General features: G+C 44.0%; 1 protein-coding gene across 1 annotated transcript in view; it reads right to left on the reverse strand.

Annotated features, from left to right (window-relative positions):
* Nucleotides 1-3,262: 3,262 nt before the first annotated feature.
* The window catches only part of LOC137425190 (diacylglycerol O-acyltransferase 2), a 38,464-nt gene continuing 15,417 nt past the window's right edge, over nt 3,263-26,309 (reverse strand). The window contains exons 5-9 of the mRNA XM_068113357.2: nt 8,881-8,951; nt 7,336-7,540; nt 7,022-7,196; nt 4,812-4,993; nt 3,263-4,173 (exon numbers count right to left, since the gene is read on the reverse strand). Coding sequence (XP_067969458.1) covers nt 4,019-4,173; nt 4,812-4,993; nt 7,022-7,196; nt 7,336-7,540; nt 8,881-8,951 — 788 coding nt within the window. The 3' untranslated portion in view covers nt 3,263-4,018. The remainder of the gene's footprint in view (nt 4,174-4,811; nt 4,994-7,021; nt 7,197-7,335; nt 7,541-8,880; nt 8,952-26,309) is intronic.

A 26,309-nucleotide genomic window follows, 5' to 3' on the forward strand; every position in this document is an offset into this window, starting at 1 on the left:
TGCCCTTCAAAACATGGGTCTAGACACCTTCATTTTTCAATTATCTGCAATATTGGCTGAGATATGTCAAAAATCGTTTTTTTGATAATGGCAGCAGTAATTTGCATAAAAATGGTATGTGGGACATTTTTTCAGCTTGGGGCCATAGCTAGTCATTTTCTACACATTTTTTCCAATCTAGAAACACTGATTAGAAGTATATCTCCGGGGGGTGCAGGGGGACCTAGTCTTTTTTTGATAATGGCAGCAGTAATTTGCATAAAAATGGTATGTGGGACATTTTTTCAGCTTGGGGCCATAGCTAGTCATTTTCTACACATTTTTTCCAATCTAGAAACACTGATTAGAAGTATATCTCCGGGGGGTGCAGGGGGACCTAGTCTTCCTACTAGACTAGTTCTTTTACTGGGGGTTGGTGGCTATGTTAAAGCTCCACTTCATGTCATCCATTTGAAGTCTGATTTGGTGTCAGGACCGGTCACCGTAGGTTTACAAGCTAATCTTCCTGTAGAGGGAATCTCTTGTTATCGGGAATGATTTGGCCGGTGGTCAAGTTTCTGGTAATCTGATGTATGTTGAAAAGCCTAGTATGGAAAATAACACTGCACAGTTAGAGCAGGAGATTCCGGGTATCTTTCCATCCTGTGCCGTGACTCGTGCTATGGGTAGGAAGCGCTCTGAAGAGAAGGAGAAGGTACTGACATCACGCTTTGCACAGTCACTTCTTGTCGAGTACCCTGAAACTAAGTGTCAGCAGCAGCACACACAAGTCATGGATGGAGGCAATGTTGGCAAGCTCTTTGTAGGTGGACTGAACTTCAACACAAGGGAAGATGTTCTGGACTCTATCTTTGGCAAATATGGACCACTCTTGTAAGTGCTGCTGATAAAAGACAGGGAGACGCAAAAGTCGAGAGGGTTTGGCTTTGTCACGTTTGAAAACACAAAGGACGCCAAAGATGCAGAAAAGGATTTGAATGGCAAGGATTTGGATGGTCGGACCATAACGGTAGAGAAGGCAGGCCATGGGCGTCAAGGGGGCTACAGAGGAGGAACACGTGGAGGTAGTTTCAGGGGTGGCTATGGCTCCCGGGGTGGGAGTAGTAGTTTTGGTGGCGGCCGCAGTCGTGATTACTACGGAGGCTCCCAGCAGCAGCAGCGCAGTTTTGGCAACTCTCGACGGGATGACTATTGCGGTGGTAGCCGAGATGGGGACCGCTACTCACGTGATTACAGCACCCGACTCTCCAACTGTGATTGTGATTTTTATGATCAAGAGAAGGGTTGGAAGCACTGGGTGCTCAGGAGCAGCCGAGCCAAGATTCCTGCAAGGATTATCCCGTGAACTCCACGTTCCTAAATGCGTCCATGCAGTGGGTACTTCCAGGCCTCACCACCCAACCACCATGAAACCTGGCTCTCAGCTCAGCCTCCTTCAAACAGTGCTATAGATTTGTTTTGCTTTGGATTCACTGATCACAACCCCTTAACCTTCATTCAAAAAATGAAAAATAAAAACCAGAGGTTGATGAGATGGAGTTTGGCTTTGCAGGAGTTCAACTTGGAAATTGAGCATGTAAAGGGCAGGGACAATGTCGTTGCTGATGGTTTGTCCAGAGTGAACTAACTTTGGAAATTTCTGTAGGTTGTTTGGAAGTTTTGTTGCTTTATTTTTGGGAAATATTAATTATCGTTGCTCATGGGAATTGATGATTTGGGTGAGTTTTACTTTTTTTTTGTTAAGAGTTTTTGCCTGCAAAGAAAGTTTTCACTTTGTTCAAACTTTCTTTCTTGAGGGGGGGAAGTGTTATGGATTCGTCACTTCCGTTGTGGTTTTCATCCACTAAACATTTTTGATTCCATGTATTATTATTGTTGTCGTTTGAGGGAAATAGAAATTATTATTTTCAAAAGGTAAAAAAGTTAATGTTTTAAATGAAACCGGAACTGGACGACAAAAAAGAGGAAGAGAGAAAAAGAAGGCGGAGCGAGTGAGTCGGACAAGAAGAAGCTGAGCGGCATTGAGGTTTTGAGCCAATGCTAGCGAACGGAGGTCACTAGTTAACTTTTGGGTTTCCCGGGAAAGGGATTCCTATGACAGTTATCGCTGTGACAGACCAACCTGCGTGTCAGGTTTTGTGGTCGATTCCGAAGAGAATCATTGGACTGCCGTTACACCTCGAGAACGGGCCGTCGGCCATTTTGACTCGCGTGCTTTGCGCATCGCGCAAGGTCTTTGCTTCGCTTCAGCTGTTTTCACCGCATTTAGACGTTTATCTGGTGTGTGTGTGTAACGTGGATTTTGAAGGTAAATCTGCGGGTCGCCGACTGAGCCGTGAAACGTCCATACCCGAGGGTGTGATTTCCCAGTCGCCTGGAGGGCGCCTTTGGATTTCCCAGTTGCCTTGAGGGCACCTTTGCGCAGCTTTGGCAAACTGACTGTCATCCCAACAGGATTCTGGTCTCGATTATACATGGTTCTGACGATCGCTGGAGCGGATCGACTTTGGCTTGAAAGCAGAATCAACTTTGGTTTGAAGCCGGGAAAGAGACATTGGGAATGTTCTTGTTTCACTCACTTGGAGTATAGCAAGTTGTATATTACAAAACTGATGGTACCATCATAGGATATATATCGATTGTACTTTTGATTACTATTATTGTTGTACTGTTATTCTTGTGTGATCTTAATACAATATTTGTTTGTTGGTAACAATTGGTGTGGCTTCACCATTGATCTTTGACATACAGAATAACATCTTTCTGCCGTGACTCCTCTCAGGGCTCGGAGGTACACCGTGACCGGGGGGTTTGGGGGGAGCACGTAACACTATTGCGCTTCCCTCTGGTCTCCTGCTCCCTTTAATTATATGTTCTATGTGTTAGCTTACACAAGCCTCGACTTTGTGTACAAAAAAAAAAGTCGTCTGGTTCGGATCTCAAGTGGTCCTCGGCTATTGCAGTAATGGATTTATTAAAGGGCACTTGACCGCCTATAAACCTAAAATTTAAACTGTTCATATTTATCCCATAGTTCCTACTTGCACCAGGTTTGGTCAAAATGCCTTGTGCAGTTCAAGTTATTGCAGTAAGAAAATAATCTGCTGCTTTCAATTAAAGGTCACAACCTTGACCCCAAAATCTAATCATTTGAATCGTAATACATCTGTACAAAGTTTGGTAAAAATCACCAGCAGTTCACAAGCTATCGCTATACAATTATCAGACAACCTGAAAACAATGCCCTCAACAGCAGAGGAAGAATAAATGCCAAATTAATACTTTTATTGGTATCAGATTACATCCAAAACTTCAGTGCATGCTCCTTTCATTCAAATAATCCCTGATCAATACAATATTCGTGGAATGTTATCTATTCTTCCCCTTATTAAATCCATCCTTTGCAACATTTGTGTTGGAGGAGGAAGAGGGAAATAGGAGATGGGGTGGGGTGTGGAAAGGCATTAAAAAAAGCAAAACCTATGGCACAAAAGAAGTTCACTTTCACAAAAAAAAAAAATGCATACATGTTGCTTTTCAATCAGACTGGAGAAAGGTCACCACCAACCACCATTTCGACAAATCATTTCCCACAAGCTCCATGGTCAAGTACAAAGACTTGTTCTCAATTCGTTTTGTAGGTCTAGACCCAAGGCCTTTGCTTTCATACCATCACCCAGCTCCTTCAAAAAAAAAAAAAAAAAAATGCTCTTGAATTACAATGCACTGCCTTGACTTGCATCTAATACCAAGCCAGCCAATGTGCAATTGAATACAAATGAGCTATGCTCCAAAAGGAAGGATTTCTAACCAGCAAAAGGGCCAGGAGGGTGGTTTCTGCCAAGATAAGGGACTTGTTATAGCAATGGCTGTTGGAGGAAAAAACCACACCAAACAAATGCAATTCAAATTCACAACATTCACCCTCTTCCCTGCTTCATGTAAATTACAAGCCAAACAGTGGCTCCATTATATAAAGTACTATCATTTCGCTGACAAAGCAAGTCCTACTTCCAATTCAGAGCAAATGCAGCTTGTCCGTATCTCGAAGGCCAAAACTGCATTTGTGCGTATCGAAGAGGTGCACCAGGGCAGCAGTGTAACGTTCGTGTATTCTTTCGACCAACTCTGCTGGTGGATCTGGTGCCAAGGGTACTGGAATAGGAGCACCCACTGTGGGATACAATTGGTATATGAAATACAACAAAGCGAAGACCACTATGCCCCCATACATATTACATTTAGGATATTGGCAGCATATATGTAGTTATACTACAGATCCAAAAGCTTCTCTTGCAAGATATCGCGAGATATGTTATACCCACAATTTCAGGAAAAAGAGCCACATTGTCCTCTTAAAGGTGGTATGACAATGCAGTACTTCCTGCTGGCTCGACAAAAAACCAAACTCAGAATCAGACTGCTTGAAAGAGCACATGACAATCAGCTATCCTGTCACTCGAAGTTATGATCAGAAGTACTTCCCTTAGTTTGTGGTTCGGCCCCAACAAAAGAGAAAAACAAAAACAAAATTTGATTTCTTCAAAATGCCAACAGGATTAGAACAGCACCAGGAAACGCTGGGTACCCCTGCTGGTTATCTATACGGATGAAAAATAAAAAGTACATTTCAGCCTTTAAATAGTCTCCAGCTCTCAAATCATAAATGCAAAATACAATTGTGGGCCCAGATTATGGTTTAATTGTGCAGTTAAGGTCAGATTTGGATAACTTTATATACTTGCTCTTCATCAATAATAATTCATTCGAGTGAAAGTTGGTGAGGAAGGGGGAGGTAGAGGAAGATTTACCAACGGTGTGGATGGGCGTCCGGAAAGGTAGAATTCCCCACGAGCCACGCAAGGCACAGGGGGAGAAACTCAACGTCTGTCGACACCATTCTTGTACCCGTCGGACCCAAGATCCATCTGGGAACGTGTGCTGCTTGTACGTGTCATTCTCTCCAAAAGAATACACCGGGACCAAATCAGCACTGTGGTACAAAGAAAATATGTACAAAGTACGTCCACAACGTAATAGCACTGCGGATGGTGGAGGTAGCGAGAATCGAGCCATTAACTGGAGGAAATCCCACATTATTGTGACGTGAACTAGAATGGCACTTGGTAGAGTGCATACCTCCACCAGGCTAAACGGTTTACATTTTGTATCCCATTGATAGGCTGAATCTGCATCCGCACCTGAACCAAAATTTCATTTGCTTGTTCTTGTCAACTACCCAACTCAACCACTGAGTTATGAAATATGTAAAATATCATTTGTGGCAACATATCACTCAATGGTGAAGAATCGCTTAAAAATTTATCGTATCCATACCGAGATGTTCACCAAAAATAGAATCAATTTGTCTATCACACACCCAACCTGTCCACAAAGTTTCATCCAAATCTGTCACAACTAAGATATCCTAATCAGACAAAAACGTATTGCCCCTCACTTCAGTCTATTTTGATTCAGTCAAAACGTACTCTTCTTTCGGGACAAAAGCAAGGCGTACGGACAAGATGGCATTCCTCTCGTCTTGGTGTGCTTCAGAACTTGCACCCGTGCTTGTTCGTTTGTTTAAAAACCCAAACTTTTCCTCTTTCCTGGAAGCATGCCTTAGACCATCCTATTTTAAAGAATGGTGATCATTCAAACCCTTCCAACTCCCACCCTATTGTTCTCACTTCTATTTCCAGTCTTTGAATGTCTTCTCAATACCCATTTCCTCAAGCATCGTGAATCTCAGTCTTCTATCTGACCATCAATATGGCTTTCGCAAGGCAAGATCTACCGGTGATATCCTTTCTTACATTACAAATGTCTGGGCCTTTTCTCTGAGAGACTTTGGGGAATCCTTTGTTGTAGGCCTTGATATCTCAAAAGCCTTTGACAGAGTTTGGTATCGGGGTCTGATATCTCTGCTTCCCTCTTTCCTCCTTCACTCTGTTCTGTCATATCGAGCTCTCCAACCGCTCTATTTCTAATTGTTCATGGTTCAACATCTCCCTCCTTCCCCATCAGTGATGTGCCTCAGAGTTCTGTCCTGTCTCTAATACTCTTCCTTATTTTCTCTAATCAATGACTTTTTTTTCTTTTCTTTTTTAACAAATAACCAAATGCACTTATTTGCTGATGACTCGACACTACATTCCTCCATGTTTTTCCCATCTGCCCATCCTCCCATCTTCCATCACTCGATCTGCATCTCATTTGATCACAGCCACCTCTAAATTCAGACAAGATTTCCCAGTGGGGCAAATGTAATCAGGTCAAGTTAAATGCTTCTTAAACTAAATTTCTTCCCATCTCTCTCTCTCTCAAACTCTTCTCACCTCTCCAAACTCCTTTGAAAGTTCCATAATTACACCATGTGATTCAATAAACCTACTAGGTATTACCTCAACATCAAATTTATCCTGGAATAAACACATTACACAAATGACTAAGTCTGCCTCGAAGAAACTGGGAGTCATGTTCAGATGTCGAAGATTGTCCCCCTCAACTACATAAAGGATTGATTAGTCCTTGTACAGAGTACTGCTCTCACATCTGGGGAGGTTCTAGCTCCAAATACTTGCTGGACACAAATTGAATCCAAAGTAATCTGACTTCACTCTCCAAATCTGACCTCCAAATTCGACCCACTTTAATTGCACCGCAAAGTGCAATGGCCATTATGATGTTTGTTTCTTCCCCTCCAATGCCAAACTCTGGAACTCTTCACCTTCCCATGTACTCAAACACTTATGATCTCCCCTTTTCAAAAAAGCTTCCTAAAAACTCAGACTATTCTCTGTTTCTTCACTTTTCTATCAATGCAGCTGTTATTTAAGGCCTGGCCTCTGAGGACCATATTATTCGTGACTGGAGCTTTCAACATTTAAACAAACAGATAGACCGCCCACCTTTGATGGCAGAGGTATTGAGCTACAGATGCCTTCTGCTTGCATCATCTCCTTTACAAATTCCTTCAAGTCACCATTACAACATCAGTTTGTAAATTCCTCAAACCCACCCGTGCTCCAAGGCGAGACGCACAAACCCTCTGCGTTGGTTTAGATATAAAGAAGTGGCCCCGGGATGGCAAGCCAATGCTTCTGCAGCCCCACCAATTACGATAGCCACCACATTGCCTCCACCTGGGTGGGACAGCAGCGGTCCCATGGCAGACCGGCTTGCAGGACACACACCTGAGGGATGAAATGAAATTGTTATAGGAAGCAAACTTTAGGACTTTCTGGAATTTTAACTCAAACCAGGAATCTAGACGGTTGAAATGTTTGGGGATGAGGTGTTGGGAGAACGTTAGTTCTGACTTGCTGTCTGCACCTCCTGCCATTAGATAGTCTCTGTAGAGAGGCATGTAGAAGTTGAAGTAAAGTGTTGCCAGATGAGCGTGGAGGCCAGGGAAGGTCAGAGAGAATCCGGAGCCCTCGGTGGCAAAATGACAAAAGGCCCCAATGCTCATGAGGCCGTGAGGGTGATAACCAAACAGGTAGTTCTTGTTGGGGGAGAGTTCTGTTGTTTTCACCAACTGTAGGATAGAGTTTGCTGGCAAGTATGGTTGAAGATAGTACAACAAAAAGAAATGAAATTCCCCCCCACAAAAGAAACTGTCCCCTTCTCTGTCTAACTTCTAGGCCACATCATCAACCAGTCACCACTGGGCTGACCATGTTGCGAAGCTGGCTTCCAAAGCCAGCCACAGCCTGGGCAATGGGCATCCTCATTTCATTCGTTGGTAAATCGGAACAAATAACTGTCACCTTCTCAAACATTTTACTAGTACTGGTATGTATCATTGCCTCCACCACCAAAGGTGGACGGAAGTTGTGTTTTCACAATTGTCCGAGCAGGATGTATCTAAAAAAACGTTATGGATAGAATCAGATGCGCTCCCGACCCGTCGTCCGGTCTACTGGCCTCTCGGCATGGTGTCGGGTTCTACCACCGACGTGGGTGGTGCGTCCGGTGCCAGTCGGGGATGTCTCTCGTTGTCGCCCTTGTCAAGCGCCCCGTGTGGCGACCCACGCTCATGTCTCCCCATCGTGGTCTCGGCCACGACGCTCGTCCATCCTCGTCCCATCGGGGTCGGGGCGGGGGGGGGTCGAACGTGCAGCGGTGGGAGACTCTGGCCAGTGCCTTCCTCGTCCTTCTGTTGGTGGGCTCACACCCTCTTGGTAAGGGCAGTCATGTGTTACACTTCTGTTGGTGACTGTGCGAGCCAAATTGGGAGCGGCAGAGTCTACCACAGGTGCTACATCTGAAGTAGTTAGTGCGGTTGGCGTCTCCTGTAGTTGTGGGATGATGTTTGCAGTGACAGCATCTGTTGTGCAGCTGCTCCAACCACTGGTCATTATGATTGCTTATTCCAGCCCATAATTGATGTCGCCATGTGCCTCTGCAGTTAGCTACAGTTTCCAAAGTGTCAAAATTAATGTGTAGGGCTAACATATCACACTTACAACTTAGCTTCGGGTACCCTTTTGGTGTTTTGGCCCCAACCATCTCCCCATATAGGGCATCCTTTGGGATACGTCAATCTTCCATCCTGTATTCGTGCACAAGCCATTGAAGTAGTCTTTGCTTTATAAGTGCACGGACACTTGGCAGAAAAGTTAAAGCAATTTAACTTTTTTCGGCACATCAATGTTAGTTAGTTTCCACTTAGAAGCCATCAGATGAACACAATTCATGACGTATCTCCTGCGTACAATTTAAAATACTTTTTCAAAACGAAACAAGTGGTGTTATTAACCCGTTTCCTAACATAGGGATAAGTCCAGATTGAGTGGAAATTTTCCTAAAAAGTTATTGGTTTTTATTAAACGCTGTCCACTGTAGTAGTCTTAGCACAGCATTATGCAGTCTTACCTTTGCCGGAAAGTAATCACAGAAGTACCTCCACATGGTCCATTCCCTGATCCATATGACTTTTCGGCCTCCTGTGGGAAGCACCACAAATTGTACCCGATTGTGATACATTTTTAAAAAGGACACACGTGAGTAACCCCAAGATCAGCCAGTGGACTTTGTCCAAGGCCCCTTCCTATTTGCATCAAATGTGAAGTTACCCCCAAGGCCCTTTCCTTTCATTGAGGTAGCCTTCATCGGACCATGAAAACCTAATCAAATTTCACACATGGATGACAGTAACAGTTCAAAAATGATTATGATTTTATGAAAATACACAACCGTAAAGTCCTGAGCAGCTACACTTAATAATTTTTTTTTTTTTTTTTTTTTTTGTATACCGAATCGAGGCTCGTGAAAGAGCTAACATTAACTTCACAAACAAATCGACCAGACAAACAAAATACACAAAAAGAGGGAGCGGAAGACAAGATGGGGAGAGAAGGGGAAGCACACACACAACATCCGAGAGCAGGGAGATGTGTGGAAGGGAGAGGGCCCGGGGGGAGGAGGCGTGGGAAGGGGGGGGAGGGAGAAGTATAAAGCACAAGGACACCAAGGACTTCCAGGACAAAAGTTGGTATTTCAAAAAGTGGAATTGGGGTGAAATTAGCGGGGGTAGAAAAGATCAAGGCTTTGGATGGGGGAAGATAAGAGATGGTGGTGAACAGCTGTTTTAAAGACTTGGAGGGTGGAGTGGGATTGAAGAGAGTGAGGGAGTTTGTTCCAGAGGCGGGAGAAAAGAGGAATGAAGGAGTGAAGGTGAGCAGAGAGTCTTGATTTTGGCAGTTTAACCATAAGAGGGTTGCAGGCAGATCTTGTGCGACCTGTAGGAATATTTGGGGGACAGAGCCCAGAGAGAACTGGGGGGGCAAGGCCGGAGAGGAGTCGTTAGAAGATGGAAAGACCACCAACCTGCCTGCGGTGAGTGAGTGAGTGAGAGGCCCTTGGAGTTAGCTTCATCGTGGGAGTTAGCTTCATCGCATCACTTTCATACAGACGTTGCAATTATGAAAGCAGCATTTATGACATACTTGGCAGACCTCTGCAAATTGGTGGCTTTTCACTTTTTGCCGCAAAATTGGTCAATTTAGAAAAGGAACAATTTTTTTTGTTCACACCATGAAGATAGCAATTAGAGCTGTTTATAGGATGCAGTTCAATAGGACATCAAGCTTTGTTAATTTTCATGCTTTGCATATAATATGCTGCCATTTTAACTGGCACATCTGAAGCAATTGACAAAAATGGAAGAAAGCAGAAAACCCTGAATTTACATTTGCTTGCAAACAAAGCAACCAAACTACTCAGTGTAGAAAATACAGGGTGTGTGTTGGTAGTAGGAAATACATGAGGGGTGTTGGTTGTAGGAAATACATGAGGGGTGTTGGTTGTAGGAAATACATGAGGGGTGTTGGTTGTAGGAAATACATGAGGGGTGTTGGTTGTAGGAAATGCATGAGGGGTGTTGGTAGTAGGAAATACATGAGGGGTGTTGGTAGTAGGAAATACATGAGGGGTGTTGGTTGTAGGAAATACATGAGGGGTGTTGGTTGTAGGAAATACATGAGGGGTGTTGGTTGTAGGAAATACATGAGGGGTGTTGGTAGTAGGAAATGCATGAGGGGTGTTGGTAGTAGGAAATACATGATGGGTGTTGGTTGTAGGAAATACATGATGGGTGTTGGTAGTAGGAAATACATGAGGGGTGTTGGTTGTAGGAAATACATGATGGGTGTTGGTAGTAGGAAATGCATGAGGGGTGTTGGTAGTAGGAAATACATGATGGGTGTTGGTTGTAGGAAATACATGATGGGTGTTGGTAGTAGGAAATACATGAGGGGTGTTGGTTGTAGGAAATGCATGAGGGGTGTTGGTAGTAGGAAATACATGAGGGGTGTTGGTAGTAGGAAATACATGAGGGGTGTTGGTAGTAGGAAATGCATGAGGGGTGTTGGTTGTAGGAAATACATGAGGGGTGTTGGTAGTAGGAAATACATGAGGGGTGTTGGTTGTAGGAAATACATGATGGGTGTTGGTAGTAGGAAATGCATGAGGGGTGTTGGTAGTAGGAAATACATGATGGGTGTTGGTTGTAGGAAATACATGATGGGTGTTGGTTGTAGGATATACATGAGGGGTGTTGGTTGTAGGAAATACATGATGGGTGTTGGTAGTAGGAAATACATGAGGGGTGTTGGTTGTAGGAAATACATGATGGGTGTTGGTTGTAGGAAATACATGAGGGGTGTTGGTTGTAGGAAATGCATGAGGGGTGTTGGTAGTAGGAAATACATGAGGGGTGTTGGTAGTAGGAAATACATGAGGGGTGTTGGTAGTAGGAAATGCATGAGGGGTGTTGGTTGTAGGAAATACATGAGGGGTGTTGGTAGTAGGAAATACATGAGGGGTGTTGGTTGTAGGAAATACATGATGGGTGTTGGTAGTAGGAAATGCATGAGGGGTGTTGGTAGTAGGAAATACATGATGGGTGTTGGTTGTAGGAAATACATGAGGGGTGTTGGTAGTAGAAAATACATGAGGGGTGTTGGTTGTAGGAAATACATGAGGGGTGTTGGTAGTAGGAAATACATGAGGGGTGTTGGTTGTAGGAAATACATGAGGGGTGTTGGTTGTAGGAAATACATGAGGGGTGTTGGTAGTAGGAAATACATGAGGGGTGTTGGTAGTAGGAAATACATGAGGGGTGTTGGTAGTAGGAAATGCATGAGGGGTGTTGGTTGTAGGAAATACATGAGGGGTGTTGGTAGTAGGAAATACATGAGGGGTGTTGGTTGTAGGAAATACATGAGGGGTGTTGGTAGTAGGAAATACATGATGGGTGTTGGTTGTAGGAAATACATGATGGGTGTTGGTTGTAGGATATACATGAGGGGTGTTGGTTGTAGGAAATACATGATGGGTGTTGGTTGTAGGAAATACATGATGGGTGTTGGTTGTAGGAAATACATGATGGGTGTTGGTTGTAGGAAATACATGATGGGTGTTGGTTGTAGGAAATACATGATGGGTGTTGGTTGTAGGAAATACATGAGGGGTGTTGGTTGTAGGAAATACATGATGGGTGTTGGTTGTAGGAAATACATGATGGGTGTTGGTAGTAGGAAATACATGAGGGGTGTTGGTTGTAGGAAATACATGATGGGTGTTGGTTGTAGGAAATACATGATGGGTGTTGGTTGTAGGAAATACATGATGGGTGTTGGTTGTAGGAAATACATGATGGGTGTTGGTTGTAGGAAATACATGAGGGGTGTTGGTTGTAGGAAATACATGATGGGTGTTGGTTGTAGGAAATACATGATGGGTGTTGGTTGTAGGAAATACATGATGGGTGTTGGTTGTAGGAAATACATGATGGGTGTTGGTTGTAGGAAATACATGATGGGTGTTGGTTGTAGGAAATACATGATGGGTGTTGGTTGTAGGAAATACATGAGGGGTGTTAGTTGTAGGAAATACATGATGGGTGTTGGTTGTAGGATATACATGAGGGGTGTTGGTTGTAGGAAATACATGATGGGTGTTGGTTGTAGGAAATACATGATGGGTGTTGGTTGTAGGAAATACATGATGGGTGTTGGTTGTAGGAAATACATGATGGGTGTTGGTTGTAGGAAATACATGATGGGTGTTGGTTGTAGGAAATACATGAGGGGTGTTGGTTGTAGGAAATACATGAGGGGTGTTGGTTGTAGGAAATACATGATGGGTGTTGGTAGTAGGAAATACATGAGGGGTGTTGGTTGTAGGAAATACATGATGGGTGTTGGTTGTAGGAAATACATGAGGGGTGTTGGTTGTAGGAAATGCATGAGGGGTGTTGGTAGTAGGAAATACATGAGGGGTGTTGGTAGTAGGAAATACATGAGGGGTGTTGGTAGTAGGAAATGCATGAGGGGTGTTGGTTGTAGGAAATACATGAGGGGTGTTGGTAGTAGGAAATACATGAGGGGTGTTGGTTGTAGGAAATACATGATGGGTGTTGGTAGTAGGAAATGCATGAGGGGTGTTGGTAGTAGGAAATACATGATGGGTGTTGGTTGTAGGAAATACATGAGGGGTGTTGGTAGTAGAAAATACATGAGGGGTGTTGGTTGTAGGAAATACATGAGGGGTGTTGGTAGTAGGAAATACATGAGGGGTGTTGGTTGTAGGAAATACATGAGGGGTGTTGGTTGTAGGAAATACATGAGGGGTGTTGGTAGTAGGAAATACATGAGGGGTGTTGGTAGTAGGAAATACATGAGGGGTGTTGGTAGTAGGAAATGCATGAGGGGTGTTGGTTGTAGGAAATACATGATGGGTGTTGGTAGTAGGAAATGCATGAGGGGTGTTGGTAGTAGGAAATACATGATGGGTGTTGGTTGTAGGAAATACATGATGGGTGTTGGTTGTAGGAAATACATGAGGGGTGTTGGTAGTAGGAAATACATGAGGGGTGTTGGTTGTAGGAAATACATGAGGGGTGTTGGTAGTAGGAAATACATGAGGGGTGTTGGTAGTAGGAAATACATGAGGGGTGTTGGTAGTAGGAAATACATGAGGGGTGTTGGTAGTAGGAAATACATGATGGGTGTTGGTAGTAGGAAATACATGATGGGTGTTGGTTGTAGGAAATACATGAGGGGTGTTGGTAGTAGGAAATACATGAGGGGTGTTGGTAGTAGGAAATACATGAGGGGTGTTGGTAGTAGGAAATACATGAGGGGTGTTGGTAGTAGGAAATACATGAGGGGTGTTGGTAGTAGGAAATACATGAGGGGTGTTGGTAGTAGGAAATACATGATGGGTGTTGGTTGTAGGAAATACATGAGGGGTGTTGGTAGTAGGAAATACATGAGGGGTGTTGGTAGTAGGAAATACATGAGGGGTGTTGGTTGTAGGAAATACATGAGGGGTGTTGGTAGTAGGAAATACATGAGGGGTGTTGGTTGTAGGAAATACATGAGGGGTGTTGGTAGTAGGAAATACATGAGGGGTGTTGGTTGTAGGAAATACATGAGGGGTGTTGGTAGTAGGAAATACATGAGGGGTGTTGGTAGTAGGAAATACATGATGGGTGTTGGTAGTAGGAAATACATGAGGGGTGTTGGTAGTAGGAAATACATGAGGGGTGTTGGTAGTAGGAAATACATGAGGGGTGTTGGTAGTAGGAAATACATGAGGGGTGTTGGTTGTAGGAAATACATGAGGGGTGTTGGTAGTAGGAAATACATGAGGGGTGTTGGTAGTAGGAAATACATGAGGGGTGTTGGTTGTAGGAAATACATGATGGGTGTTGGTAGTAGGAAATACATGATGGGTGTTGGTTGTAGGAAATACATGATGGGTGTTGGTTGTAGGAAATACATGAGGGGTGTTGGTTGTAGGAAATGCATGAGGGGTGTTGGTAGTAGGAAATACATGAGGGGTGTTGGTTGTAGGAAATACATGAGGGGTGTTGGTTGTAGGAAATACATGATGGGTGTTGGTTGTAGGAAATACATGAGGGGTGTTGGTTGTAGGAAATACATGATGGGTGTTGGTTGTAGGAAATACATGAGGGGTGTTGGTAGTAGGAAATACATGAGGGGTGTTGGTTGTAGGAAATACATGAGGGGTGTTGGTAGTAGGAAATACATGAGGGGTGTTGGTAGTAGGAAATACATGATGGGTGTTGGTAGTAGGAAATACATGAGGGGTGTTGGTAGTAGGAAATACATGAGGGGTGTTGGTAGTAGGAAATACATGAGGGGTGTTGGTAGTAGGAAATACATGAGGGGTGTTGGTTGTAGGAAATACATGAGGGGTGTTGGTAGTAGGAAATACATGAGGGGTGTTGGTAGTAGGAAATACATGAGGGGTGTTGGTTGTAGGAAATACATGATGGGTGTTGGTAGTAGGAAATACATGATGGGTGTTGGTTGTAGGAAATACATGATGGGTGTTGGTTGTAGGAAATACATGAGGGGTGTTGGTTGTAGGAAATGCATGAGGGGTGTTGGTAGTAGGAAATACATGAGGGGTGTTGGTTGTAGGAAATACATGAGGGGTGTTGGTTGTAGGAAATACATGATGGGTGTTGGTTGTAGGAAATACATGATGGGTGTTGGTTGTAGGAAATACATGAGGGGTGTTGGTTGTAGGAAATACATGAGGGGTGTTGGTTGTAGGAAATACATGAGGGGTGTTGGTTGTAGGAAATACATGAGGGGTGTTGGTAGTAGGAAATACATGAGGGGTGTTGGTTGTAGGAAATACATGATGGGTGTTGGTTGTAGGAAATGCATGAGGGGTGTTGGTAGTAGGAAATACATGAGGGGTGTTGGTTGTAGGAAATACATGAGGGGTGTTGGTAGTAGGAAATACATGAGGGGTGTTGGTTGTAGGAAATACATGATGGGTGTTGGTTGTAGGAAATGCATGAGGGGTGTTGGTAGTAGGAAATACATGAGGGGTGTTGGTTGTAGGAAATACATGAGGGGTGTTGGTTGTAGGAAATGCATGAGGGGTGTTGGTAGTAGGAAATACATGATGGGTGTTGGTAGTAGGAAATACATGATGGGTGTTGGTTGTAGGAAATACATGACGGGTGTTGGTTGTAGGAAATACATGAGGGGTGTTGGTTGTAGGAAATACATGAGGGGTGTTGGTTGTAGGAAATGCATGAGGGGTGTTGGTTGTAGGAAATGCATGAGGGGTGTTGGTTGTAGGAAATACATGAGGGGTGTTGGTTGTAGGAAATACATGAGGGGTGTTGGTAGTAGGAAATACATGAGGGGTGTTGGTTGTAGGAAATGCATGAGGGGTGTTGGTTGTAGGAAATGCATGAGGGGTGTTGGTTGTAGGAAATGCATGAGGGGTGTTGGTTGTAGGAAATGCATGAGGGGTGTTGGTTGTAGGAAATACATGAGGGGTGTTGGTAGTAGGAAATACATGAGGGGTGTTGGTTGTAGGAAATACATGATGGGTGTTGGTAGTAGGAAATGCATGAGGGGTGTTGGTAGTAGGAAATACATGAGGGGTGTTGGTTGTAGGAAATACATGATGGGTGTTGGTTGTAGGAAATACATGAGGGGTGTTGGTAGTAGGAAATACATGAGGGGTGTTGGTTGTAGGAAATACATGAGGGGTGTTGGTAGTAGGAAATACATGAGGGGTGTTGGTTGTAGGAAATACATGAGGGGTGTTGGTAGTAGGAAATACATGAGGGGTGTTGGTAGTAGGAAATACATGAGGGGTGTTGGTAGTAGGAAATACATGAGGGGTGTTGGTAGTAGGAAATACATGATGGGTGTTGGTAGTAGGAAATACATGAGGGGTGTTGGTTGTAGGAAATACATGAGGGGTGTTGGTAGTAGGAAATACATGAGGGGTGTTGGTAGTAGGAAATACATGAGGGGTGTTGGTAGTAGGAAATACATGAGGGGTGTTGGTAGTAGGAAATACATGAGGGGTGTTGGTAGTAGGAAATACATGAGGGGTGTTGGTAGTAGGAAATACATGATGGGTGTTGGTTGTAGGAAATACATGAGGGGTGTTGGTAGTAGGAAATACATGAGGGGTGTTGGTAGTAGGAAATACATGAGGGGTGTTGGTTGTAGGAAATACATGAGGGGTGTTGGTAGTAGGAAATACATGAGGGGTGTTGGTTGTAGGAAATACATGAGGGGTGTTGGTTGTAGGAAATACATGAGGGGTGTTGGTAGTAGGAAATACATGAGGGGTGTTGGTTGTAGGAAATACATGATGGGTGTTGGTAGTAGGAAATACATGAGGGGTGTTGGTTGTAGGAAATACATGAGGGGTGTTGGTAGTAGGAAATACATGAGGGGTGTTGGTTGTAGGAAATACATGAGGGGTGTTGGTTGTAGGAAATACATGAGGGGTGTTGGTAGTAGGAAATACATGAGGGGTGTTGGTAGTAGGAAATACATGAGGGGTGTTGGTTGTAGGAAATACATGAGGGGTGTTGGTTGTAGGAAATACATGAGGGGTGTTGGTTGTAGGAAATACATGAGGGGTGTTGGTTGTAGGAAATACATGAGGGGTGTTGGTTGTAGGAAATACATGAGGGGTGTTGGTTGTAGGAAATACATGAGGGGTGTTGGTTGTAGGAAATACATGAGGGGTGTTGGTAGTAGGAAATACATGAGGGGTGTTGGTTGTAGGAAATACATGAGGGGTGTTGGTTGTAGGAAATACATGAGGGGTGTTGGTAGTAGGAAATACATGAGGGGTGTTGGTTGTAGGAAATACATGAGGGGTGTTGGTTGTAGGAAATACATGAGGGGTGTTGGTAGTAGGAAATACATGAGGGGTGTTGGTTGTAGGAAATACATGAGGGGTGTTGGTTGTAGGAAATACATGAGGGGTGTTGGTTGTAGGAAATACATGAGGGGTGTTGGTAGTAGGAAATACATGAGGGGTGTTGGTTGTAGGAAATACATGAGGGGTGTTGGTTGTAGGAAATACATGAGGGGTGTTGGTTGTAGGAAATACATGAGGGGTGTTGGTAGTAGGAAATACATGAGGGGTGTTGGTTGTAGGAAATACATGAGGGGTGTTGGTTGTAGGAAATACATGAGGGGTGTTGGTTGTAGGAAATACATGAGGGGTGTTGGTAGTAGGAAATACATGAGGGGTGTTGGTTGTAGGAAATACATGAGGGGTGTTGGTTGTAGGAAATACATGAGGGGTGTTGGTTGTAGGAAATACATGAGGGGTGTTGGTTGTAGGAAATACATGAGGGGTGTTGGTAGTAGGAAATACATGAGGGGTGTTGGTAGTAGGAAATACATGAGGGGTGTTGGTTGTAGGAAATACATGAGGGGTGTTGGTAGTAGGAAATACATGAGGGGTGTTGGTAGTAGGAAATACATGAGGGGTGTTGGTTGTAGGAAATACATGAGGGGTGTTGGTAGTAGGAAATACATGAGGGGTGTTGGTTGTAGGAAATACATGAGGGGTGTTGGTTGTAGGAAATGCATGAGGGGTGTTGGTTGTAGGAAATGCATGAGGGGTGTTGGTAGTAGGAAATACATGAGGGGTGTTGGTTGTAGGAAATACATGAGGGGTGTTGGTAGTAGGAAATACATGAGGGGTGTTGGTAGTAGGAAATACATGAGGGGTGTTGGTTGTAGGAAATACATGAGGGGTGTTGGTTGTAGGAAATACATGAGGGGTGTTGGTTGTAGGAAATACATGAGGGGTGTTGGTTGTAGGAAATGCATGAGGGGTGTTGGTTGTAGGAAATACATGAGGGGTGTTGGTTGTAGGAAATACATGAGGGGTGTTGGTTGTAGGAAATACATGAGGGGTGTTGGTTGTAGGAAATACATGAGGGGTGTTGGTTGTAGGAAATACATGAGGGGTGTTGGTTGTAGGAAATACATGAGGGGTGTTGGTTGTAGGAAATACATGAGGGGTGTTGGTTGTAGGAAATGCATGAGGGGTGTTGGTTGTAGGAAATACATGAGGGGTGTTGGTTGTAGGAAATACATGAGGGGTGTTGGTTGTAGGAAATACATGAGGGGTGTTGGTTGTAGGAAATACATGAGGGGTGTTGGTTGTAGGAAATACATGAGGGGTGTTGGTTGTAGGAAATACATGAGGGGTGTTGGTTGTAGGAAATACATGAGGGGTGTTGGTTGTAGGAAATACATGAGGGGTGTTGGTTGTAGGAAATACATGAGGGGTGTTGGTTGTAGGAAATACATGAGGGGTGTTGGTTGTAGGAAATACATGAGGGGTGTTGGTTGTAGGAAATACATGAGGGGTGTTGGTTGTAGGAAATACATGAGGGGTGTTGGTTGTAGGAAATACATGAGGGGTGTTGGTTGTAGGAAATACATGAGGGGTGTTGGTTGTAGGAAATACATGAGGGGTGTTGGTTGTAGGAAATACATGAGGGGTGTTGGTTGTAGGAAATACATGAGGGGTGTTGGTTGTAGGAAATACATGAGGGGTGTTGGTTGTAGGAAATACATGAGGGGTGTTGGTTGTAGGAAATACATGAGGGGTGTTGGTTGTAGGAAATACATGAGGGGTGTTGGTTGTAGGAAATGCATGAGGGGTGTTGGTTGTAGGAAATGCATGAGGGGTGTTGGTTGTAGGAAATGCATGAGGGGTGTTGGTTGTAGGAAATACATGAGGGGTGTTGGTTGTAGGAAATACATGAGGGGTGTTGGTTGTAGGAAATGCATGAGGGGTGTTGGTTGTAGGAAATACATGAGGGGTGTTGGTTGTAGGAAATGCATGAGGGGTGTTGGTTGTAGGAAATACATGAGGGGTGTTGGTTGTAGGAAATACATGAGGGGTGTTGGTTGTAGGAAATACATGAGGGGTGTTGGTTGTAGGAAATACATGAGGGGTGTTGGTTGTAGGAAATGCATGAGGGGTGTTGGTTGTAGGAAATACATGAGGGGTGTTGGTTGTAGGAAATACATGAGGGGTGTTGGTTGTAGGAAATGCATGAGGGGTGTTGGTTGTAGGAAATACATGAGGGGTGTTGGTTGTAGGAAATACATGAGGGGTGTTGGTTGTAGGAAATACATGAGGGGTGTTGGTTGTAGGAAATGCATGAGGGGTGTTGGTTGTAGGAAATGCATGAGGGGTGTTGGTTGTAGGAAATGCATGAGGGGTGTTGGTTGTAGGAAATACATGAGGGGTGTTGGTTGTAGGAAATACATGAGGGGTGTTGGTTGTAGGAAATACATGAGGGGTGTTGGTTGTAGGAAATGCATGAGGGGTGTTGGTTGTAGGAAATACATGAGGGGTGTTGGTAGTAGGAAATACATGAGGGGTGTTGGTTGTAGGAAATACATGAGGGGTGTTGGTTGTAGGAAATACATGAGGGGTGTTGGTTGTAGGAAATGCATGAGGGGTGTTGGTAGTAGGAAATACATGAGGGGTGTTGGTTGTAGGAAATACATGAGGGGTGTTGGTTGTAGGAAATACATGAGGGGTGTTGGTAGTAGGAAATACATGAGGGGTGTTGGTTGTAGGAAATACATGAGGGGTGTTGGTAGTAGGAAATACATGAGGGGTGTTGGTTGTAGGAAATACATGAGGGGTGTTGGTTGTAGGAAATGCATGAGGGGTGTTGGTAGTAGGAAATACATGAGGGGTGTTGGTAGTAGGAAATACATGAGGGGTGTTGGTTGTAGGAAATACATGAGGGGTGTTGGTTGTAGGTAATACATGAGGGGTGTTGGTTGTAGGAAATACATGAGGGGTGTTGGTAGTAGGAAATACATGAGGGGTGTTGGTAGTAGGAAATACATGAGGGGTGTTGGTAGTAGGAAATACATGAGGGGTGTTGGTTGTAGGAAATACATGAGGGGTGTTGGTTGTAGGAAATGCATGAGGGGTGTTGGTTGTAGGAAATGCATGAGGGGTGTTGGTTGTAGGAAATACATGAGGGGTGTTGGTTGTAGGAAATACATGAGGGGTGTTGGTTGTAGGAAATACATGAGGGGTGTTGGTTGTAGGAAATACATGAGGGGTGTTGGTTGTAGGAAATACATGATGGGTGTTGGTTGTAGGAAATACATGAGGGGTGTTGGTAGTAGGAAATACATGAGGGGTGTTGGTAGTAGGAAATACATGAGGGGTGTTGGTTGTAGGAAATACATGAGGGGTGTTGGTTGTAGGAAATACATGATGGGTGTTGGTAGTAGGAAATACATGAGGGGTGTTGGTAGTAGGAAATACATGAGGGGTGTTGGTTGTAGGAAATACATGAGGGGTGTTGGTTGTAGGAAATACATGAGGGGTGTTGGTTGTAGGAAATACATGATGGGTGTTGGTAGTAGGAAATACATGAGGGGTGTTGGTAGTAGGAAATACATGAGGGGTGTTGGTTGTAGGAAATACATGAGGGGTGTTGGTTGTAGGAAATACATGAGGGGTGTTGGTTGTAGGAAATACATGATGGGTGTTGGTTGTAGGAAATACATGAGGGGTGTTGGTAGTAGGAAATACATGATGGGTGTTGGTAGTAGGAAATACATGAGGGGTGTTGGTAGTAGGAAATACATGATGGGTGTTGGTTGTAGGAAATACATGAGGGGTGTTGGTTGTAGGAAATACATGATGGGTGTTGGTTGTAGGAAATACATGAGGGGTGTTGGTAGTAGGAAATACATGAGGGGTGTTGGTAGTAGGAAATGCATGAGGGGTGTTGGTTGTAGGAAATACATGAGGGGTGTTGGTAGTAGGCATGATGGGGTGGTTGGTCTGGAGGAATACAGTGGAGGGGGTGTTGGGTACGTAGGAAATACATGATGGGGGTGGTTGGTTGTAGGAAATACATGAGGGGTGTTGGTAGTAGGAAATACATGATGGGTGTTGGTAGTAGGGAAATACATGAGGGGTGTTGGTAGTAGGAAATACATGATGGGTGTTGGTAGTAGGAAATACATGAGGGGTGTTGGTAGTAGGAAATACATGAGGGGTGTTGGTAGTAGGAAATACGATGAGGGGGTGTTGGTTGTAGGAAATACATGAGGGGTGTTGGTAGTAGGAAATACATGAGGGGTGTTGGTTGTAGGAAATACATGAGGGGGTGTTGGTAGTAGGAAATACATGAGGGGTGTTTGGTTGTAGGAAATACATGAGGGGTGTTGGTAGTAGGAAATACATGAGGGGTGTTGGTTGTAGGAAATACATGAGGGGTGTTGGTAGTAGGAAATACATGATGGTGTTGATGGGTGTTGGTAGTAGGAAATACATGAGGGGTGTTGGTAGTAGGAAATACATGAGGGGTGTTGGTTGTAGGAAATACATGAGGGGTGTTGGTAGTAGGAAATACATGAGGGGTGTTGGTTGTAGGAAATACATGAGGGGTGTTGGTTGTAGGAAATACATGAGGGGTGTTGGTTGTAGGAAATACATGAGGGGTGTTGGTTGTAGGAAATACATGAGGGGTGTTGGTAGTAGGAAATACATGAGGGGTGTTGGTTGTAGGAAATACATGAGGGGTGTTGGTATGTAGGAAATACATGAGGGGTGTTGGTTGTAGGAAATACATGAGGGGTGTTGGTAGTAGGAAATACATGAGGGGTGTTGGTTGTAGGAAATACATGAGGGGTGTTGGTAGTAGGAAATACATGAGGGGTGTTGGTAGTAGGAAATACATGAGGGGTGTTGGTAGTAGGAAATACATGAGGGGTGTTGGTTGTAGGAAATACATGAGGGGTGTTGGTAGTAGGAAATACATGAGGGGTGTTGGTAGTAGGAAATACATGAGGGGTGTTGGTTGTAGGAAATACATGAGGGGTGTTGGTAGTAGGAAATACATGAGGGGGTGTTGGTTGTAGGAAATACATGAGGGGTGTTGGTAGTAGGAAATACATGAGGGGTGTTGGTAGTAGGAAAATACATGAGGGGTGTTGGTTGTAGGAAATACATGAGGGGTGTTGGTAGTAGGAAATACATGAGGGGTGTTGGTAGTAGGAAATACATGAGGGGTGTTGGTAGTAGAAAATACATGAGGGGTGTTGGTTGTAGGAAATACATGAGGGGTGTTGGTAGTAGGAAAATACATGAGGGGTGTTGGTAGTAGGAAATACATGAGGGGTGTTGGTTGTAGGAAATACATGAGGGGTGTTGGTAGTAGGAAATACATGAGGGGTGTTGGTAGTAGGAAATACATGAGGGGTGTTGGTTGTAGGAAAATACATGAGGGGTGTTGGTAGTAGAAAATACATGAGGGGTGTTGGTAGTAGGAAATACATGAGGGGTGTTGGTTGTAGGAAATACATGAGGGGTGTTGGTAGTAGGAAATACATGAGGGGTGTTGGTAGTAGGAAATACATGAGGGGTGTTGGTAGTAGGAAAATACATGAGGGGTGTTGGTTGTAGGAAATACATGAGGGGTGTTGGTTGTAGGAAATACATGAGGGGTGTTGGTAGTAGAAAATACATGAGGGGTGTTGGTTGTAGGAAATACATGAGGGGTGTTGGTAGTAGGAAATACATGAGGGGTGTTGGTAGTAGGAAATACATGATGGGTGTTGGTAGTAGGAAAATACATGAGGGGTGTTGGTAGTAGGAAAATACATGAGGGGTGTTGGTTGTAGGAAATACATGAGGGGTGTTGGTTGTAGGAAATACATGAGGGGTGTTGGTTGTAGGAAATACATGAGGGGTGTTGGTAGTAGGAAATACATGAGGGGTGTTGGTAGTAGGAAATACATGAGGGGTGTTGGTAGTAGAAAATACATGAGGGGTGTTGGTTGTAGGAAATACATGAGGGGTGTTGGTTGTAGGAAATACATGAGGGGTGTTGGTTGTAGGAAATACATGAGGGGTGTTGGTAGTAGGAAATACATGATGGGTGTTGGTTGTAGGAAATACATGATGGGTGTTGGTTGTAGGAAATACATGAGGGGTGTTGGTAGTAGGAAATACATGAGGGGTGTTGGTTGTAGGAAATACATGATGGGTGTTGGTTGTAGGAAATACATGATGGGTGTTGGTTGTAGGAAATACATGATGGGTGTTGGTTGTAGGAAATACATGATGGGTGTTGGTTGTAGGAAATACATGATGGGTGTTGGTTGTAGGAAATACATGAGGGGTGTTGGTTGTAGGAAATACATGAGGGGTGTTGGTTGTAGGAAATACATGATGGGTGTTGGTTGTAGGAAATACATGAGGGGTGTTGGTAGTAGAAAATACATGAGGGGTGTTGGTAGTAGAAAATACATGAGGGGTGTTGGTAGTAGAAAATACATGAGGAGTGTTGGTTGTAGGAAATACATGATGGGTGTTGGTTGTAGGAAATACATGATGGGTGTTGGTTGTAGGAAATACATGATGGGTGTTGGTTGTAGGAAATACATGATGGGTGTTGGTTGTAGGAAATACATGAGGGGTGTTGGTTGTAGGAAATACATGAGGGGTGTTGGTTGTAGGAAATACATGAGGGGTGTTGGTAGTAGAAAATACATGAGGGGTGTTGGTTGTAGGAAATACATGAGGGGTGTTGGTAGTAGGAAATGCATGAGGGGTGTTGGTTGTAGGAAATACATGAGGGGTGTTGGTAGTAGGAAATGCATGAGGGGTGTTGGTTGTAGGAAATACATGAGGGGTGTTGGTAGTAGGAAATGCATGAGGGGTGTTGGTTGTAGGAAATACATGAGGGGTGTTGGTAGTAGGAAATGCATGAGGGGTGTTGGTTGTAGGAAATACATGAGGGGTGTTGGTAGTAGGAAATGCATGAGGGGTGTTGGTTGTAGGAAATACATGAGGGGTGTTGGTAGTAGGAAATGCATGAGGGGTGTTGGTAGTAGGAAATGCATGAGGAGTGTTGGTTGTAGGAAATACATGATGGGTGTTGGTTGTAGGAAATACATGATGGGTGTTGGTTGTAGGAAATACATGATGGGTGTTGGTAGTAGGAAATACATGAGGGGTGTTGGTTGTAGGAAATACATGAGGGGTGTTGGTTGTAGGAAATACATGAGGGGTGTTGGTAGTAGGAAATACATGAGGAGTGTTGGTTGTAGGAAATACATGAGGGGTGTTGGTAGTAGGAAATACATGAGGGGTGTTGGTTGTAGGAAATACATGAGGGGTGTTGGTAGTAGGAAATACATGAGGAGTGTTGGTTGTAGGAAATACATGATGGGTGTTGGTTGTAGGAAATACATGATGGGTGTTGGTTGTAGGAAATACATGATGGGTGTTGGTAGTAGGAAATACATGAGGGGTGTTGGTAGTAGGAAATACATGATGGGTGTTGGTAGTAGGAAATACATGAGGGGTGTTGGTTGTAGGAAATGCATGAGGGGTGTTGGTTGTAGGAAATACATGATGGGTGTTGGTTGTAGGAAATACATGAGGGGTGTTGGTTGTAGGAAATACATGATGGGTGTTGGTAGTAGGAAATGCATGAGGGGTGTTGGTAGTAGGAAATACATGATGGGTGTTGGTTGTAGGAAATACATGAGGGGTGTTGGTTGTAGGAAATGCATGAGGGGTGTTGGTTGTAGGAAATACATGAGGGGTGTTGGTAGTAGGAAATGCATGAGGGGTGTTGGTTGTAGGAAATACATGATGGGTGTTGGTTGTAGGAAATACATGAGGGGTGTTGGTAGTAGAAAATACATGAGGGGTGTTGGTAGTAGGAAATACATGAGGGGTGTTGGTTGTAGGAAATACATGAGGGGTGTTGGTAGTAGGAAATACATGAGGGGTGTTGGTTGTAGGAAATACATGAGGGGTGTTGGTAGTAGGAAATACATGAGGGGTGTTGGTAGTAGGAAATACATGAGGGGTGTTGGTTGTAGGAAATACATGAGGGGTGTTGGTAGTAGGAAATACATGAGCGGTGTTGGTAGTAGGAAATACATGAGGGGTGTTGGTAGTAGGAAATACATGATGGGTGTTGGTAGTAGGAAATACATGAGGGGTGTTGGTTGTAGGAAATACATGAGGGGTGTTGGTTGTAGGAAATACATGAGGGGTGTTGGTAGTAGGAAATACATGAGGGGTGTTGGTAGTAGGAAATACATGAGGGGTGTTGGTAGTAGGAAATACATGAGGGGTGTTGGTAGTAGGAAATACATGAGGGGTGTTGGTAGTAGGAAATACATGAGGGGTGTTGGTAGTAGGAAATACATGATGGGTGTTGGTAGTAGGAAATACATGAGGGGTGTTGGTTGTAGGAAATACATGAGGGGTGTTGGTAGTAGGAAATACATGAGGGGTGTTGGTAGTAGGAAATACATGATGGGTGTTGGTAGTAGGAAATACATGATGGGTGTTGGTTGTAGGAAATACATGAGGGGTGTTGGTAGTAGGAAATACATGAGGGGTGTTGGTAGTAGGAAATACATGATGGGTGTTGGTTGTAGGAAATACATGAGGGGTGTTGGTAGTAGGAAATACATGAGGGGTGTTGGTAGTAGGAAATACATGAGGGGTGTTGGTAGTAGGAAATACATGAGGGGTGTTGGTAGTAGGAAATACATGAGGGGTGTTGGTAGTAGGAAATACATGAGGGGTGTTGGTAGTAGGAAATACATGAGGGGTGTTGGTAGTAGGAAATACATGATGGGTGTTGGTTGTAGGAAATACATGAGGGGTGTTGGTAGTAGGAAATACATGAGGGGTGTTGGTAGTAGGAAATACATGAGGGGTGTTGGTAGTAGGAAATACATGAGGGGTGTTGGTTGTAGGAAATACATGAGGGGTGTTGGTAGTAGGAAATACATGAGGGGTGTTGGTTGTAGGAAATACATGAGGGGTGTTGGTAGTAGGAAATACATGAGGGGTGTTGGTAGTAGGAAATACATGAGGGGTGTTGGTTGTAGGAAATACATGAGGGGTGTTGGTAGTAGGAAATACATGAGGGGTGTTGGTAGTAGGAAATACAT

The sequence above is a fragment of the Myxine glutinosa genome, chromosome 4, assembly GCF_964187855.1.
Source record: "Myxine glutinosa chromosome 4, kmMyxGlut1.1, whole genome shotgun sequence".
Classification (NCBI taxonomy): Eukaryota; Metazoa; Chordata; class Myxini; order Myxiniformes; family Myxinidae; genus Myxine; species Myxine glutinosa.